Source organism: Neodiprion fabricii, chromosome 2 (assembly GCF_021155785.1).
Source record: "Neodiprion fabricii isolate iyNeoFabr1 chromosome 2, iyNeoFabr1.1, whole genome shotgun sequence".
NCBI lineage: Eukaryota > Metazoa > Arthropoda > Insecta > Hymenoptera > Diprionidae > Neodiprion > Neodiprion fabricii.
The window spans coordinates 14,725,422-14,739,932 of record NC_060240.1 but is presented as its reverse complement, the minus strand read 5'-3'; the positions used below and the strand labels follow the sequence as shown (position 1 = coordinate 14,739,932).

General features: G+C 44.3%; 1 protein-coding gene across 4 annotated transcripts in view; it reads left to right on the top strand.

Annotated features, from left to right (window-relative positions):
* LOC124175120 (neurogenic locus Notch protein) overlaps positions 1-14,511 on the top strand; it is a 156,951-nt gene that overhangs the window by 135,129 nt on the left and 7,311 nt on the right. For all 4 annotated transcript variants that reach the window (XM_046555036.1, XM_046555035.1, XM_046555037.1 and 1 more), the window contains 3 exons: positions 13,042-13,585; positions 13,663-14,193; positions 14,275-14,507. In XM_046555036.1, the coding sequence (XP_046410992.1) occupies positions 13,042-13,585; positions 13,663-14,193; positions 14,275-14,507 (1,308 nt within the window). The remainder of the gene's footprint in view (positions 1-13,041; positions 13,586-13,662; positions 14,194-14,274; positions 14,508-14,511) is intronic.

Genomic DNA, 14,511 nt, shown 5'->3' with positions numbered 1-14,511 from the left:
TGTTCGGGTTCCTGGAATTTTCACGGTACAATCATCGATTACACGCTAGTTCTACTTCGTTACCATGCAAGGCGTGGTGAAAATGTGTCGTTTGGGAATCAAATGACAAGTGAGATCGTAAACCGTGACAATTATCGGTTGGAATCCAATTAAAGACCGCCTCTCCCATTATGCCCTTATATAAACTGTGTTCTTTTCCTCTTCTTCGTTTCCGGAGCTCTGTATTCAGAGTTCACACTCGTGTCTTATATGCATTGAGTCAAGAGCCACATCCGTACACCGGGTGCCGAGTCTGTATGCCAAGGTAATTGCCTTTGAGACCAGAAATGGCAAATTCGCGCTCGGTAACGTGAAATCAGTTTTTACCGATCAAACCCTAACTCACCGGTTGCCTTATTGGCTCACGCAACTTGCCACTGGACCCTCACATTGTGAAACCATTTTCTGCAAGAAATGTCCACCTATGTCAGGCATTTATATGCACACGTATATACCCATAACTGTTATGGGATTGGATAACATTTTTTACGCTCGTATGGTTCGACTTACTATCAATGCAGCCGACACTTGCTTACATTGCTCCTTTGTGGATCGATTTATAACCGAATAATTTTTTCTTTTTTTTTTTGTTCGTTATTTTGGTTGTTTTCTTCTTTTTTTTTGTTTACCTTCGCAATTTTGTTTCATATTCTCTCCTATTCCATTTTTTATCGAATCACCATTCCCGTTATTAGTATGCAGGCTCCATTCGTGCGAATCATAAATATTACCCCATATCTACTGCCGAGGGTCTTGTCAGCGTTGTTGTTTTTACGTACTAAGTTCTTTTGGTTCCCTTTTCGCGCGGACGTTGCGTGTTACGGACCGTCCCCGGGATGCTTGGATCACCAGACAGCTGGACCAGGTTGCGATTTCCATACAGGCGTGTACCGCACATGCGGGTATTATCATAACAATACCGTGAATATCATGAATCAATGACATCTGGTCAAGAGATTTGGCACTTCCCTTCGAATTCTCAAGATAAATATTCAGGGGAGAGGGGGGGGGGGGCGATAATCAATGATTACAAAATGAACACTCGAGCTTGCAAATCCGAGTAACATCATGCACACGGTTTTACACCCCAATGAGGCGAACGGTCGACACATAGTTAAACTAGTAGTTAAAAAAAAAGAATTGTTCCGGAAGGTTCCGTTAGCGAGTAGGCATGACGGACGAGAGATTGAGATTGACGCAATGAAGATAAGCACAATGAAGCGCATCGCTGCAGGCGACTAGACTCGGGCACGAAGAAGTTCAAAAGTGTAGGTACAATCGGCGGTGCGTGAGGGAGAGAAGCGGGCTGTAAGACCCTATTATTACGAGGACTGGAGGCCGCTTCAAGCATAGACAATTGCCTTTCTGAGCCAGCCGCTAGGAACATCGGCCGATTGAAAGCCCAAGATTGAAGTGAGGTGCGCCTTTCCAACTAGCTTTGTGCTTCTTTCTGTAAAGTTAATACGGAACAACACGCACTCGCAACTTCGTTATTCTATACCAGTACAAGCTAGAAACGATATGGTTCATCATTTAGCATCTCTTGTCCCACAATCAGTGAAACAGTCTATCTTGAAAAATTTTTCACTTACTTATTATCGATGCCGTAATTCGTACTGCAGCTTGTAGATGAGATCAGTTTTTTTGACTGTGAAGTGATTCAGTTTTATACAGTTCCGTTCGCGTAAGTCTGAAGTGAGGACGAACTCATCAAAAGCATACAATTATTCGTGACAATTGATCTCACGGACCTGGAGGATCATTACCCTAATTGTTTTTTTCCCTTTAGAGCCTTGTCCGCACTGCAGTGCCGAGAAAGAAAAACAGAAAGACCCACCACCGAGCCCATGGCGTTACTAATTATTGTTTAACTATCAGTTTTTATTGGTCACTTCCTGTTCATCGACTCTGCGTCTTTCACGGAACAACGACGTTCATCTCGGTTATCCTTTGTCCGAGCAGTTCTTCGATCCCTGCACACCGATTTAAGCAGCAGAGTTCGTGGTTTTCGATGTATCACATCAGACGGAATTGTCTTATACCTTCCTTGAGATTGCACCGACCATCAATCAGAGGATTGATAGTTCTTTTATTACCGAGTCCCAGTGGGGTCCTCGTTGTATCAGGTGTTCCGAATGCAGCAGAGGCAGTCCACCGTTGTAAAATCGTCGTGGTCGATCAGGATAGTCCAGCCGTTTAGCCTTCCTCGATATTTGGATCCCATCTGTCTGCTTTCCTCTTTGAGTTTTTTTTATGATTTATTACTTTTGCAGATAATTGCTATACAAGCCAACCTGATACAAACGATACCAATGATATCGATTCAATTATCGAGATTAATGACCTCACGATCGTGACATCAGCCATGTGATCGATCGATTGGTCTTGTCTAAACGGAGCCAATTGTGAGCAGTACCAATCCTCTTCCCTCGTTTTATATTGGGTATAACATTGCGCGCCCTGCCGCCATCAATTCTATAAAAACTTTCGCTTATTCCGATCGTGACTAGTTCGGTAAATAAATATAGGTATACCACCGCATAACCTTTCTCAGCTCGAAACTTACGTCGATCAAACTTTCGTTAATACCCAGCGAAGCTGTGTTTGCTTCATCGAATTTTTTAACTTCTCGACACACCTTATATTAATCTCGACTCGATCGTCATCGCGAAGATAACGGAACTCGCAACCCGGGGCGTCCTCTTCGTTGAGGTCAACTTTATTGCTCGACTGTAATACGATTTATGGCATACATGGATACCCACTTATACAGATAGGTACATATCAAATGGCAACCAGATGCACTTGCCGACCGTATAAGTTTACCTTAGAAATCCTCTCGATAGCTAAGTCAAATTTTGTTCAACGTATTTCATAAGAAGTAGAATGATATCACAAACGTTCGAAACAAAGTTTCAATCCTCGTTACACCGTCTGGGAAATATCGGTTTGTTCAGTTCGACAACGCTGATGTGATTGCGCCGTAGTACTCGAGTTTCTGCACGCGTTACAAAACTGGCGATGAACCATGCCGATTAATTTACGCGTGAATAATATACCATGGCTGGAGCGACGTCGAAGATTACTTCTTTGAGTGGCTACGCCACATTTCCTCGCGATTAATTCTTCAACTCGATCGTACGCTTCCTGCACCGCCTGCACCACACTTAGACAGCCATTTAATTCGAGCGCCACAGGAGCCTTAGTCTCGTTAGAAATCGTTGAAAGAACTTCACCGAGATTCACCAATTTCTCATTCTATACTTCGTCCAGGTCTGTTTATGGCATTCCGATTATAAATATTGGAATATCTTTCGGGTATAGAGCCGAAATCTCCGTTCTTTTCTTCTGTTCCGGACGGTGATTTCCACAGATTACACGGCGATGCGAGACCTTATCGTCCAATGGCAGTTGCAATGGCATAAAGCCAGAAACGGGCAGATTATGAGAAGTGAAATTAGACTTTCCGACAGTTTTTCTCTCTTTCTCACTCTTGGAAACTCAATCCCTTGGAGACGGCGGGTCTCTCTCGCTGAACGCCGCATTCCAATCCACACTTGATTGGATTTGGTAAGCTAACCGAGAAGCTTGGCCGTCGTATATTCTCTGAGGTCAGGTCGCACATGATACGCCGTATGCATAGCTACGTGATTTCCTGAACCGCGTTCAGCCTCCCGTTTACTTTGCTGTTTGCATTGACGTAGCCACTCCCGCTTTTTAACCCTTCCCATTAAAGACGATTTATCTAACTGCACTTACGTCAGGAGTATTCTCTAAAACTCAACGTCGCAGCAGATAGGCAATCGAGCCTACCGTTTTGTTTTAGGTCTGTACTGCCGACTAAATCCGCTTCAGCTGTCAAGACTGTTCTTTTCGAAAACAGTAAGACAGATCTTCAATGTAAGTTCGACTGCCTATCCGTTGGTGCCAAGTACCGATTTTCACACAACACATCGGGTATTCTCTGTAATTCAAATGGAGAGGACTTTTAGATAAAGCATCATTTTTCTTCGAATCAAGCCGTAGAAATTAATTGGAATCTCTAGATCGTCGATCGAGATTCAGCGAATGTAATTTATGAATTGACAGATCTGATTGAGATGGGCAAAAGGATGAAGACTTGCAGTGTGATTCAAACTCACGATATAACGATATTTCATTTATACATTCTCGAGGTCACAAATTAATTTGGATCGCAGCATTTAGATGTTACAAATAGTCGAAAGTCACTTTTCCTCTAATCTAACCCAATTCCATGCCAGGATATCGTCTTGATTGTTGACGTCTGTACCGGATATAAAATCGACTTTAACACATCTCAGAAATTTTATAGCACTCTGGAAGGTTATGTACGATTGATCGACGAATATTATTATAAAGGAAGATGATAATTTACAATATAGTTTCATCTCGTTTTCGAACTGGCGTGAGTGATGCACCACGCTACAACGACTAGGAAAAACACACGTTATAATTATGTATCTCCAAAAATGGAAAACAATTATTGTCCGTGTCGGTCAACAGCGTTAATGGCTAGATATCGGCTTTGCACAACCGAGGCCGCTCGTTACCGGTCATTTATGTCTGACTAACAAGTGTAACCAACCTATGACTATCCAATTACTTCAACTCTAATGCCACTAGTCAATATTCCATCCATTTAAAAAACTTGTCCATTGAAACCTATCTCGTACGATCTACGATATTGTTTAAACTCGGCTTAGGTATGTCAGCTGGTATGAAAGTGTAGGAACAACGGTATAAACTGATATTCTGATCTTCGGGAATTTCATTGTTTGAGAGTGTTAGACATCATCGTCCGAGAGTGCGCCGGTAATGGATAGAAATTGATTAATTAAATAGCGGTCCGCGTCTCTTGATCTAGCCCTTCGGCGGTAAGTAGTTGATTCGATTCTGTGGACGGAGGCGCGCAAAGCAGGAACCGTCATCCAATCAGAAAGACGCATGGAAAAGCTGTTTGACCCAAGCGCTGAAGGCGCAGCGGGCATCGGATGCTCTTCGTTGACTATCAACTCCCCGGGATGGCTGTGGTCGGCTCCTTCTGGAGTTGACCGTCGTGCCCCGCACCACGTATGTAGGCTAGGTATGTGCACTGCAAGCTCCGGTAGGCATGGGTAGCGGTACCGCATAGATCCAGTCCACAAGTCTCGGCTGCAGGGTCACTTCGGACACGCCGACACGTGGGTAAGCGGGTGTCCCTTTCGCGCATCTCGAAGCAGGATCTGAAGGAGGTAATTAAGTTACCTTGATTCCGAAACATGGCCTCCGACGTCGACCCTCTTCACCTGCGTCTATCCACGCTCGAAAGTAAATGCTGTGTCCGCAAATCGAACTCTTTCGAGTGGTTTCTCAATCTAATGAGACTGAGGCATCGAAATTCGTCGTCAGATCCGGTTTTCATAGGAATTAATGGGTCTTTACTTCTAGCGTTGGGAAGTATCATATAGATACAAGTAGGGTAGATGTATTATTTTGGTCACCGTATTACTAGTTCTGGCCGTCGTTTAATACAGTTGGGACCGTATTTATTACGTGTAATCACAGGTTATGTCCACAAGTGGTATAGAGGTGATTTGACCTAAGAAAACGAAAATTTTAAAAGAATGAAGTGTGGCGAGTATTAAAAGAAGTACCAAAACTTGTTCAATATCGTATTTTACTCATGAATTGGGTAGTTAAATATATTAAAAATCAATGCAAGAAATACAAAATTTTATAAAAAAGGCTAATGGTACAGTGACCACAAATAATGCATCCGTCTTGTCTAAGATACAATACATCTCGACATTTCATCTGTATCTTATATCTATATCTAGATACGTTTAGGAAGTGTCTCTCCCCAACACTTCACGTTAACTTCTCGAGATAATACCCAGGACTCCTGAAACCAGAGAGGTCGCCAACTGGTTTATTTACCCAGGCAATTGTACGGTAATACCGTATGGACGAGGAAGAGTCTTACTGGGCACAGTTCCATCAGTCTAACGACGTTCCACGGAGCTTCCTAGTGCGGATCTTGGGAGTGCGCGGAACCGAATTTGCCTTGGTCACGTAGAAACTCCGGGATAACCCTTGCCGTCACCGCCGCGCAATCAATCGGTCCATCAGAGTCTCCGGCAAGGCGTCGAATAGGATAAGATGTGGCAGGTAGTGCCTGCGAGTAGCCTGTGGACCGTTACACTAGGAAGGATCAGACGGTGGCCCAAGCGAGGGCGAAGTAAGGCACGGCACGCCCGGAGCGAATGGAGGTTACCGCTTCGACTGCCGCCGAGTGCAGAGGCCGGTGTTTCTCTCTTTCTCTCTTTCTCTCGGCTGTTCAGCGACCACACCTTCAATGCCTTTGGTGTGGAGTTCTTCTTCAGTCGCGCGAGGTGCGGAAGGAGAAGGTATGGTCCACTTACGTCCGTGCAGCGCTATGCATTCGCAGCATCCCGAGTATCGGACCGCGGCTGGTATGCTCGGCCCTGTTTCTCCAAGGTGGCGGAGGGTCGTGACCTTACACCTTTGAGGATAGGATTAATAATGATAATTAGACGAGATTATATTCCAGGCTGAAATCAACCAGAGTTGGGCATTGAAGTCCTACGTCGTTGTACACCAAGGTGCATCTTTTTTTCTCGCTGTTTTCGACCCGATTTCTCTTATCGCCTCGGCAGCTTCACCTTTACTTGCTACACCTCATACATCCCGGGAGATTTATCACCGCGACTTCTGAGTACGTAATTGTTTAGGGCGTGGCACCTAGGATATTATAATACCAGGTAAGGCCACCGTGATCTCCCACGCGTTCAGAACGATTTATCGTTCTGCATCGCTATTTCACTGCTGAGAGCTGTCGGTAGTGTGGCGGCATTGGTACATGTATAATATGGGTACTGGGAGAGTTCGATTTTCAGTTAGGAATCCAAGATGCTAAGTGATGAATATTTTATTGAAACACATTAATTAACTCGCCGTGATCATGGCCCCAACATATCGCCTTGGCATGTGGCTATCTACATCGTCTCTATACCTGCATATATATATATATATAAATATCTCTCGACACGCGACGATTACGCGACTCCAGGCTTCGCGGGATCTCGCCACACCCAGGTCGCCTTCTATACCGCTCCTTCGTGCAGCTCTCAGCTGCTACCGTCCGCAGCTGATATGCTATCTCTCCTTCTTATAGCAACGGCGCTATCGAAGTAGCAGAAGCTACTCGCCTGATGGCTGTATTCGCGAACTGCGGTCTACTTTCATTCCTCTCTTGTATTATATACCATTCACCTATGCTCCTTTCTGTTTCCAGCAATTTTCATATGCGCTACAATCCTAGTTTATCATCGTCGTTCAGGAAAATTATCCAGGTGAAAAAGTTTTGGATGTCCTTCCGTCACTCCGTATTATTTTCTTTCGATATGTGCAGTATCTAATTTCTTTTTTTTATTCAAGTGTAAAAATAGATAATTGCACTTTCTCGGTGAAATGCTAACTTACGATTGTCAAGTTTGAGGTGATCGCATCGTCGATAATCGATTCAATTACAAGTGATCATAACTCCTGATGCTTGAACTGCTTTTTCATCAATTAATGACCGCAATTGCCCGACTCAGTGTAATAAAGCTATGAGGATCAATCGCTGCGTGTCGCGGTATTTATCATCAATAACATAACTCAATTAATGATCCGAAGCTGCAATCTATTTTCTGCCAGCTCCTGTACAGTTACGGTATAACTATCCATTTCAACCTTGCGTTGAATGTCGACTCGACATTTATACCCATCTTGACTTAATGACAGCTGCTTCATGAACCTGCGTTCCTGATGCGTTGTGATCAATCCAATTGTAATCTTTCGCTGCACTGAATCTACCGATTTAACGAACTAGTAACATCTGTTGCAGAACGTTTTCTGCTCAATCTTTAGGTATTTTATATTGCCTGGATGGAGGGATGCGTATGTTCATTCGTGCATGGGGCAGCAGATCAGGTTCCAATCTGGTAGGAACATTCTCCCCTACAACTCACTTAGCGATGAGCGGATGAACGGACACGGGCTGCGGCGGAGTGCAGCACGGATACCGCTACAAGATTCAATCAACAGCTTCAACGCTCGATTTACCCGCACGGAAATATAGCGAGTATCACGTACGTTGGTCAAAGGCATCCGCGAGCAACCGCATCAGCTCGGCCGCCACCCGAATCATCATCTTCCTTAGTCGGCACAATATAATACTGTCAGTGCTGATAGTGGCTAATCACGGAAGATAGTGAACACCATATCTTTTAATTCATACACTGAATGCGAAATCTGACGACGAGTACATTATCAACAGTGCACTGCTGTTTGCTTCGAAATGATTGTGTGCTGGTTCCTAGAATGGATATTGATCTCTTTCTAGTTTCCGTTCGTCATTCAAGTTACAGTGGAAAAAATATATTCCACTGACTATGAATAATGTGAAAATAACTTCACTGTGCGAATTTTCACATGCAAATGGTATGAACAAACATACTTGATAAATTCGAATTGGGCGCGTGGCCAAAACGTACGCGGCGTCCACTTCAGCGTGACTTTCTACAAAGATTATATCGGTTCCCATAAGTCAGTATGTCCGTGGAAGGACTTGATACGCTTATCGGAGAAGCCGGTGAAAGGTGCTGTTGTACACGTCTGTATCCGCGACGGCAATGCGGTTGTGCGCAAATATACGGAACCGCAAATTTACGATCACACCCGCCGTCTGTATTGCCGTATAGTGCAAAAAGCCGAAAACCGTACTGCCGACTGTTGTCGGTAAACGCGCGATGCCCGTCAGTTAGAGTTCGTTAACGACGAATGTCGAACGCAGATTCTGTATAATGCGAACATCAAGCGGCATGGACCCAACAAGAAAATACACGACCCGTCCTATCCCATCCTTTAGCCTCCGACTAATTCAGCCGGACTTTGCTCAAGTTCCACGGTGAATTTAGCAAGGCGTATCTCTTTTTCTGTACGGTATACGTATTCTCTCGTTACACCGCCTCGCAGGAGAGTGTAGCATTTCGCATGGTCTATCAGCTACTGCACGTGCGTGTTGGTATCACGTAATAAATACCCCGATGCGGATCTATCCATTGCCGGCAAAAAGGCGGGCAAGTTCAGTTCAGCGCTTGGGGGAGTCGTAGATTACAATTATCCCAACACGAGAGGGTTGCATAGGCTGCATCGTGGGAGTGCATACGCTTCACCATAAATTGAAACTGCTCTCCGTTGGTGCCATGGCTCATTAGAACGCGGTTCCTAATAGCGCCATCATCATTCGCTTCAGCCTCTCTGTGTTCAACCGAATCGCAATAATTCGCCTCTCCTAATCCCGCGAAACCGGGGTAATACTCTTGAATTTATGTACTGGGTAATAAAATTTCTGTGACCGCTTGGTTCCGTTTCGCGTCACTGCCACTCGCGGCAATCGCTGAATGTAAGGAACCACAATGGGCGTACATGCATAATGGCTTCCCAATTATGTCGTCCATTATCGAGGCAATCATCTAGGCGTGTCTCGATCCTCTCTTTCTAGACTGTCCACAGGTCATTCTCGATTGTCCTCGTGTTCTCGCGATACTATCACATTTGAAGTGAATGAAGCGTGCCGCTATGTTATACGTCTCGAGTTCCAGATAACCATTATTCCGACGTGTCAACTCACGCTTTGCCCCGTTTTTATTTTTGTTTTCCGTTTTTCTTCGTTTTTGTTTCCATTTTTGAACTTTCTAATGTTCCTCCCGTCTCGTTTTGTATACGCGCTTTGATGTTCCTATACATCACCTCCAAGTTCTCGAAACGCTACATTTTTTCCTCAAACTGCTTACATCGTGACCAGAATTGGTACCCTTTGACAATAATTCCCGCAACTTCGAAAAGTGAAATGGGCGAAGTGTTTTATAATCGATAATTTTAGAAATTTTACGACGGCCGATATTTAGTCGGTACCGATAGGTTATCAACCTTTTTCCAGCTCGGAAGATATGGGAAAAAACTTTTTTATCGATATTTCACTTGGTCATACCGACACTGCAGAATACATACCGGCTGTCTTACAGACGTCGCTAAAATGGCACTGAGGACACCGTAGGATGAGAGTTGAGTATCCCTGCTGTCGCTCAGTCATATTTTCTGACTATTTCGGAAATTGGTGGCGCGGGGGAGATCCCTGAAATGTGTTAACATACGAACAGTGTACGATGCATTGCTTTTATTATGCGTAGAAACGAAACGATTTATCACATCTGTTCCGAATGTTTTCGAATGTAAATCTAAAATAGCCAACCCTTTACCGGTTCATGATTTTGATGAAATATAGCTGATCCAATGAAAACTTGGAGTTCAGAGCACCAGATTCGTTATACTCTGTTCTTCCATAGAAAATAAAATACCTTCCCAGCGTTCAATACCACCATTGGGTCGCCATTTGAAAGTGAGTTAAAATTTCGTGAAGTTTAAAGAGCGCTTGACGAGATTTACGATGAATAAATAAACGTATCAGGAACAAGCTTTTTTATTCAATTATTAGTGCACAACGTAGGTGTACATCAGTGCACATATTCAACGAACATCGAAGGCTTATATTGTGTAGTTTCGCCAGCAGTAAAATTGTAGAAGGTTTGCAATAAATTCCCTATACCAGGAGACGTTTCGATGCCAAGATGTCGGCGGAGAGAGAAGGGGACAGGGAGAAGTAGGAGTCAGAAAAGTAGAGTGGCACTCGGTGTCCTCGTAACCGACGGCACACTCCTTGTAACCGAGTACCACGCCCAGGTCTGCCTTCGTTACAAATCCCCCTATTCGCGATTCGAACAGCCAGTTCCCCATGTCTCCGAGGATCGAGCGGTTGCGAAACGCTCGATAAAACCGACGGTGCTCGCTTGCAAAGTAGATCCCAAGTAGATATCCTGCCGAGCGAGAGCGACTTACTTCTTCCTTTCCTTATTCTTCTTCTTTTCTTCCATGAAAGCAAACCGACTGCAGAGTCGACCGATATTATTTACACTCTCCACCACTCTCCTGTCCTATACCTGCATGCCATTTCTTCGCTCCTGTCAGACTTTGCTTTGTACGGAAACTTTTTAGCAACAACATTTAAATGCCGTCGAGAGCTTAGCTCGAGGAAAGAGATAAATCTTGAAATTATTATTTCACCGACTGTATTAAGAAATTCTACCACACATCTAGCCTCGCTTAATCGTATACCATATGCCGCTGGCTATAGCCATTGGGTAAATTTCGCAAACTGAATTCTTAGTATTTAAATATTCATCGATCCTAAAATCTTGGCCTACACATGTCATTGCCATAATTTGATCCGACGTTAAATGTCGATCGATGAACGGACATTGCTGGAAATTACCTTAACATACAATCTATTCCGAATTCGAAGCGTGCAGCAAACCGTAGCTATTTTGATTTTGCGCCAGCTTCTTCACAGCCGTGATATAGAAATTTAGAAAGTATGGTATTGTCCTTCGACTTAACTCTGGCTAAAATTCATGTCTGAAATTACACACGGGAGGGTGAAACACGTTGAGATGCAACTTAAACATAGCCGAGAAGACTGCATAAGGAAGATCATTTCGACTCGGTTGATTCGCGACTCGAGTTACTCGTTCAATCAATGTCAATATAACGACGCAACTTGCGCCTCTATAAATCATAGGTACTAGTGGCTTGTATATAAAAGTACAACACTTACTACGTGAATGTAATTAGACGCACACCACGTGTGCATGACAAGATACTGACGAATGCCAAAGAATACCTCGCGTTCCTAATTAAATATAACCTGCCCACAATAAATGTAATCATCGCTGGATATTCAGTAGCAAATTACAATTCTGACTTGATGATCGTATTCGGTACTGTCATGAAGGTAAAACTCAGTAGTGCATTAGCCATCTCTCGCGAAATGTCCTCGGGATTCTAAGGATCCGTTGCGTGGATCCGAGATTTACGATAACGCATTATGCTCGGGTTGGCGACGACCTCCCAGGGTAAGCAAACAGACGCCGATCGATCCATGAGACGGTACCTGCAGTGCTTATTGTTAGATCACGCCGGCGCGACTAAAGACGACAGAATAGTGTTCTAATCTAATTTAATTTGGACCCCCGGGGTGATCCGATGGAGTTCAACGTGCGTTTCGTCATTAGAGACTATTATACTCTGTATAATGCAAGGACTACACATATTTCCCCGTATGAATATCCATCTACCATAAATGAATAATCGAACCCAGCGTCAGCAACGCTGCGGGGTGGTTTTCATCTTGGTCACGTTATCCTTTAGTCGAAGTAAAACAAACGCGTTGAATGGCGGCAATCGCCGAGTTTCAATCGGTAACAACAAAATATTGAAGCACTGCAGAGCTTTTGCATTTAATACAGGAATTTTCTCTTTTTCTACTTTATGGATGATTGGTTCTGTCGAGTTCCATGAAAATATAATAATTATTGTAATTACTACCAACCCCGCCATACTCTTGCAGGTGTGTCCCTAGAAGCGATTAGCTTGTGCTATAAGCTAAAAGGTGCTGTAATTATGGTTACTCCATTTCACTGTATATTATAACCTTTGAAAATAAAATCGAAACACTTTAGTAACCGTGACTTACCTACTTACAGCGGAGCTCAATTAAACGCGATATGAGATTAATCACGTGCGGATATATTTGAACCGGCTCGGCCCATCGCGTCTCGCATCTTTGCAATCAACCTATATTTCTGATATAAGCATTAATTACGATTATTGCTGATTAACTGAAATGAAATTATCTAATTTATATTGATTAATCAAATGGAACAAGTCAAGCCCACTTGAAATTTAATTAGTAAACTTTCGGTGGAAACTCACTCGTGTACCTATCATACTGTCACAATTTTTACTGGCTGGGTTTATGTTCGAGCCTAATCAAACAAATTCAGCGTTAGCAATAACCCTCATTTTATTTTCTGTTTTCAGGATTCACCGGAACTCAATGCGAAATCGACATCGACGAGTGTGCAGCAAATCCTTGCCTGAATAACGGAGTCTGCAATGACTTGATAAATTCGTTCAAGTGCAACTGCGCGAACGGTTTCGCCGGGGCTCGTTGTCAGATAAACATCGACGACTGTGCATCTTTGCCCTGCCGGAACGGGGGCAGTTGTCACGATTCAATAGCAAAGTACACCTGCGAATGTCCGCCAGGATTCACCGGAGCCTCCTGCGAGACCAACATCAACGATTGCCAGTCGAATCCTTGCCACAGCGGAATCTGCATAGACGGTGAAAACTCGTTCACCTGCAAGTGCTTCTCAGGATTTACCGGACGCCTTTGCCAGATTCAGATTGACGAGTGTGAAAGTAATCCTTGCCAGTTCGAAGGCCGATGCGAAGACCGCATCGATGGGTACCAGTGCATGTGCAGACCTGGGACATCCGGTGTCAACTGCGAAGTAAATGTCAACGAGTGCTACAGCAATCCGTGCAGAAACGAAGCCCGGTGCAAGGACGGGATCAATCGGTATTCATGCTTGCACCATATCTAGTTAAAGCTTCCGTGAAATGCGCAAAAATATTAATCATCCGACTTCCTTTCAGGTACACCTGCGAATGCATTCCCGGTTTTACTGGACAGCACTGTGAAACTGACATCAACGAATGCGCGAGCAATCCTTGTTCGAACGGCGGGACATGCATAGATTTGATAAACGGTTTCAGATGCGAATGTCCGCGCGGCTACTACGACGCCAGGTGTTTGAGCGATGTCGACGAGTGTGCGAGCAACCCTTGTATTCATGGTGGCACGTGTGAAGACGGCGTAAATCAGTTCATTTGCCATTGCCTGCCCGGCTACGGTGGTAAGAGATGCGAAGCCGACATCGACGAGTGCGGGTCAAATCCATGCCAGCATGGGGGAACATGCAATGATCATCTCAACGGGTACAGTTGTCAATGTCTGCCAGGATACGCAGGCACCAATTGCGAAACGAATATTGACGACTGCGCCAATAATCCATGCCAGAACGGCGGGTCCTGCATCGATTTGGTGAACGACTACAAGTGCGTTTGCGAACTGCCGCATACCGGAAGGAACTGCGAAGACAAACTCGATCCGTGTTCTCCAAACAGGTATATTCATAAAAACCGAATTTGATCCATACCAGCAGCCTTGCAAGGATGAGATTTGAAGTACCATATTATTTATTCCAGATGTCTTCACGGGGCGAAATGCTCTCCTTCGTCAAATTTCCTGGACTTTGCGTGCACCTGCACCATAGGTTACACCGGACGACTTTGCGACGAGGATGTGGACGAGTGCGTGATAACATCTCCTTGCAGGAACGGCGCCACTTGCAGGAACACAAACGGATCGTATCATTGCGTTTGTGCCAAGGGTTACGAGGGCAAGGACTGCATCATAAACACGGACGATTGCGCATCTTGTAA